This window comes from Alligator sinensis, unplaced genomic scaffold (assembly GCF_000455745.1).
Source record: "Alligator sinensis unplaced genomic scaffold, ASM45574v1 scaffold93_1, whole genome shotgun sequence".
NCBI lineage: Eukaryota > Metazoa > Chordata > Crocodylia > Alligatoridae > Alligator > Alligator sinensis.
In genome coordinates this window covers 92,889-98,257 of record NW_005842243.1, presented here as the reverse complement: position 1 = coordinate 98,257, position 5,369 = coordinate 92,889, and the positions used below count along the sequence as shown (strand labels likewise).

General features: G+C 40.4%; 1 protein-coding gene across 3 annotated transcripts in view; it reads right to left on the bottom strand.

The window, feature by feature from the left end:
- Positions 1–2,533: 2,533 nt before the first annotated feature.
- TSNAX (translin associated factor X) overlaps positions 2,534–5,369 on the bottom strand; it is a 55,592-nt gene continuing 52,756 nt past the window's right edge. For all 3 annotated transcript variants that reach the window (XM_025208656.1, XM_006027444.3, XM_006027443.3), the window contains one exon: positions 2,534–4,440. In XM_025208656.1, the coding sequence (XP_025064441.1) occupies positions 4,063–4,440 (378 nt within the window). In that variant the 3' untranslated portion in view covers positions 2,534–4,062. The remainder of the gene's footprint in view (positions 4,441–5,369) is intronic.

Genomic DNA, 5,369 nt, shown 5'->3' with positions numbered 1-5,369 from the left:
CTAACCTTTATTCCGAGTCCAAGAGATAAAGGCTCTTGCACTGACACGTTTCACCTAGGACGTCTCCTAAAACTGTAAACAACTGAATCACAGGTCTGTCACAGCAGTTGGCTCAGGAGCATTGTGCAACTCCTTCCCGCCAGCTGGCCAGTGACTGGGAAAAGAACCAGCAAGGAAAAAGAAGAATCTAAAATGGGAGAGGAGAAGCGAGGGGGAAACAGACAGGCAGACACAACAAGAACGGGAAAGCCCTAGTAACTGTAAGTATTTTTATATTAAATGCTGGTTTCTAAAAAGATTAGACATGTCTGAGGTTCACATCAAAAACTGACTGCCAAACTAGAAGAGACAGAGGAGGTGCAATCCTGTAAAGCCCTGCTCCACATTGATAACTCCTGCTGACTTCCATGGAAGCTGCAGGCTCTCAGCATCTCAGGAAGTCACTCTCCCCATTTTAGGGCCACACTTCAGGCATTCATGTGGAAGAAGTGGGGGAGAGGGGAGCCTCTATTCTTTTGTCATGCAACTTCACTTGACCCCATAAAAATCTCTATTTCTTGAGTTGTCAAGTGGTTTCAAGTGGCATTTTTAACTTTCTGCAAGCCATTCCTACTGATCCCAGCTTCACTTAGTTACACCTCAACCAGGCAATCTTGCATTGATCAACCAAGCCTATCTTGCATCTCACTCCAGTCTTCCCAGGTACCTTGAAACCCTTGGCCACTTGTCCCTGCAAACTACCACCTCCTCTTACTACTTCAGTTCACTTCCCTTCCGCACACCTCTCTTCCTCCTATCTCCTATCTCTTGGACTCCTTTCAACTGTCTTTTCCCAACCCTGACAACAAGTTATCATAATGGTTTGAATGTTTAGAAACTTTAAGTTTTTGCTTTCAACTAAGAAATCATATGTTCCATATAAACCTTCCTCTCCATCTCCTTCCTTCTACTTGCCTTCCTGGCTCTGTTTTGTCTAATCTTAGATTGTAAAACTTTTAGACAAAAACCAACTATTTGCCCTGTAGTCTACAAAGCACTATATGTATTTTGGGTACTCAATACATACCCATTTGAAACAATACAGGTTTGATTTTGGTGGATTAGACTATAAGTAGAAACAACTTATGTGGTCTGTCAACAGGAAGCTGTTCTCTTGCGTAACTTCTCTGGTAAGGGAAAGCTAAATATGGTTGAGTCTATTTGCCCCCTCAGTGCAAGTTACTAGACTCTATATAAATGTGAACCCAAAAAGAAAATTCATTTCTTAAAAGAGGATTTTAAAAAGGCAGATGATTTCTAGCACGCAAAGCAGCCCTTCATGAAACATCTGCTATGACGTCGCTTTATTCTGGCTCCATCCCAAGTATATCAATGGCTCCATACTTAGGAACGGGATAAGGAATGGGAAAATTGCCACTGCTTGTTTAGCAGCTTGTTTTGCTGATAAATGTCTGTCACTTTTGAAAGAACTACAGTGTAATTGTTTTAGGGGGAAAATATTTCCTTGAGCATGAGGTTTGCAGGCCATTAGCTATTTCCCATCTGTCATAGTGCTTTAATATACCACACACATTTTGTTCTTGACGGGAAATTACTTGTGGCTTTGACTTTCTGGGCAGGAGGACCTTAAGAGGCTTAAAAATCACGTCTGAAGTGATTTGCAAAAAAATACATATTTTCTGTAGCCTCAGAGACAGTTTATTCCGATCTTCAAATTGTTAAAGCCAATATATTTTTGGCACGAACTCAAATAGTCCTCAGAGACTTTCGGAAGGAAAGAATTGCTCCTTTCATATTCAAGGCAAAAGCCATGGAGAGACGGACAGTACTAGTGCAGTAGCTGTTTTGACAAGTACGATAGCCATTACGTGCTCATTTAGCTAAAGCGGCAGCTTGGGCTTTAGAACTTTTTTTTACTGAAAGGGGGAAACATTGCCAGGACCCTAGGATTAATTTCATTGTCTTCTTTTAAGATGTGACATGGAATTAACTCCCACCTGATAGTTGCCAGCACATACAGAAGAGACCTCTAATATATCACAGTCTCGCTAGCCATTATCAATGTCTGCTTCAGACAAGCACATTTTCCATGCAGAAAACTTTCCGTAAATTCACCCCCCAAAAAATGTGTAGTACCATATCCTCATCTACTTCATCATAAACTCTAGATGCCAATATGCCTGAAAATTGGGTCCTATATAGCAACAAGCAACCCAAACCAAGAGGAAAAGTGAACAGATATTTGAAACAGTTGGTGCTATTCATCCTAGGGATAACCAAGCCAGGTTATGTGAGTGCCCCACATTTAATTATGCACTAGACCAAAATGTAGCCTATTTAATGAACTGGATAAGAAACAAAAGGGATCCTAGGCGGGGGATGCCACTTATAATGTACAGGTAAGGGGGTCAGGTCAGAGCTTTGAGTAGAATACTGAATTATAAGAGTGGATATAAGAAAGAGGGACACACTATACTAGTCACATGTTCTCAAATAGGACTGATGGATAAAAGAAGTAATACTCATTCAGGGATATCAATATAATTACTTTTATTGTAAAAAAAGTATTAAACATTTGGAAAACACACTCTTTTTTAACCCACCAAACATTGCTTTACAGAGAAACAAAAAACTGTGATAAACCCTAAGTAACTGTTCTGATCAATACATCCATGATTCAAATTACCTTGGACATGCCATGCTCATGAGAAAAATATTGGCAGTATCACAGCATATGGAGGTGGAAATAAAAAAAAACAAACCAAGCAACATTTTCATTAGTACTTGAGGGGCTTATTTCCTGAAGCTCAATTTTTTAAAGGGCATGTTATTTTATCTGCCTTATTTTTATCCCTCCCCCTCTAATTTCTGTCTCATAGGTGCACAAGACTCATTTCTGACATATTGCACCACTCTGTTAAATATAATTATCCAACTTCTTCTTTCAGATACGCAATTCAATCCTACTGGTGTCCCTCAGGGCACCATAAATACAGTAGAAGGCAAAATTATCCCTACTGTCTTGAGCTTTGTATCTTCTTTGGATACAAGCATGCAGCTAGCACCCAGGAATGCACATTATATTCTAGCATTGAATTATCCATGATAAGCATCTTTGTTCAGTATTGTAAAGGAACTGATATAGCCGGCAATCTAGCAGATCCTGCACTCACTAAAGCTTTTGTTTGGAAAAAGAACAACGATGAACTCCTGTACTTTTTTTAATTGATGCCAAAACATTACGGTTCCAAAGTAACTGAACTAGCAGAGATGAAATAAAGCTGCGAGTTCTGGAATGGTGGGTATGCAGGGACATTTACCTGGTCTGCCAGTTTTTTGATCAGCTATCAAAAACTGTTTTAGCTGTGAATGTTAATCAGACAAAACTAGGTCACAGAGCACTTTTGGCCATGCTTCAATTTTATGTCCAAGGAGATAAAAAATTGTGTTAAATATAAATGGGATAAGCTGGTGAGACGGTATCAGACAAGGATGCTCCAATGGGCCTAGTAAGACCTTCCGAGTCTGGGTTCGTTCCCTCTTGATTCAAGCAGAAAGCTGCTACTTTTCAAACCTGTGCATCTTCGTTCTAACTTGGCTGCACTACTTTATCTCTGACCTGAACACAAAAAAGTGTTTATCGAGGAATGTGGTGCAACAGGAATCCGGGGGTTATGTGGCATCACAAGGCAATTCTCAATCTACTCGAAGCACCACTTGACCACTGACAATCAGCTGCAATGGCCAAGACAGCATGGAATTAATTTGTATCTGTGAAAGACACAGGACAGTGAGAACAGCAGTGACATTTGGCTATTTTTGACAACACAGAGAAGGGGAAGAGAGGAAATTTCTCACTGACAGAAAACACTTGTTCACCTGTACATCATGTAAAGAATTTTTTTTTGGTTACAAATTTACCATTGCAAACAATCTTACTTGTTAGATAAAATGTTACTACATAAAAGCCATGACAAAGTCTACTGAGAACAAAACCTAAATATTAACAAGTTTCCACCTCTACAGTTCAATCACCTTAAGGGCTGTGACAGTCTTGCTATTTTAGGAAAGACCCTCTTCTCGGTCCATCATATCAGCTTTGGTGGAGAAAACATCAGCCAACATGTGCTTTGGGATTTCTGAGCCCCTCACTTTTAACGTATAACAAGCATTCTCTACTTTGGCTAGACTCTGTTTCAAGGTATAGAGCTTCTTAGAGACTTCGTAGGGTCCAGTATTGCCAATGTAGGTAAAGCCATCATAAATCTGACGTAAAAACTGGCTCAGTTCAAAAGGGGTGTCGATATCACCATTTCCAACGCTGCTGATACACAACCGCATCAGCTCTCCTGTTAGATCAGCCACTCCGAGCAGGTAATCTACAGGTGTCACCTTCAGGCTCCAGGTGTGCTGCTGCTTATCATGGGAATTGGAGGAAGGCTGAGGATAGAAGAGAACATGAAACAGTACAGAAAAGAAAGCAAAAGGTGACTTTGTGACATTTTAAACAAACACAAACTGATTTAACATAATATAAACCAATGATCATTTACAAATAATCATTCAGGAAAACTAAACCATGTGGCACTCCCATATAGTGGCAAGAAACCCTTCACAAACTCTAATTCACCCTTCCACATAACCATAAGGTATTACCTTCACTTTCGAGATGAGAGAACTCCAGCAAAACACATTACATATTTGTAAACCCTGAGGCCAGCAAGCCCCAGGCCTATAGTTAGCATCGATATTCGCACACATAGTTACTGCATGCATATGAAACCCTAAGTATTTATTTACATTTACATTTTTCTGCACAAGCCTCAGGCCACCACTTTTCACAATTTGTCCCTGAATGACCTGCCTGAGGTTAGCTAAGCAGTCAAGATGAGAACCAGGGACAGGAAAAATGAATTACACCATTTTGTAATAAAATCCTGACTTCTAAAGTATACTTAGCCTAAAAAGTTGGGCTCCAAGATAAATAGCTGTATTGCTATGGAATGTTATTCTAATCAATTTTTCTATAAATTTTCAAAACTGATTAATACCTAATGGAAAAATTTATCAAAGCTCTATCAAGAAACAATTTAGCTTCTAAACCATGTAGTTTCTCTGTATATACAGCTCCATGAGGGGCACGACAAGTCTCTCACTGGGCTTGTAGAGAGGCAGCAGCAAGGCGCCAGACTACCATGCATAGACCCTGAGATGGTGCAGAGTCATTTGGAAGAACTGGATGCCTTTAAGTTGGCAGGCCCAGATGAGCTCCATCCGAGGGTGCTGAAGGCACTGGCCGACATCATTGCAGAGCCACTGGCGGGAATATTTGAAAGCTCGTGGCGCACGGGCCAAGTCCCGGAGGACTG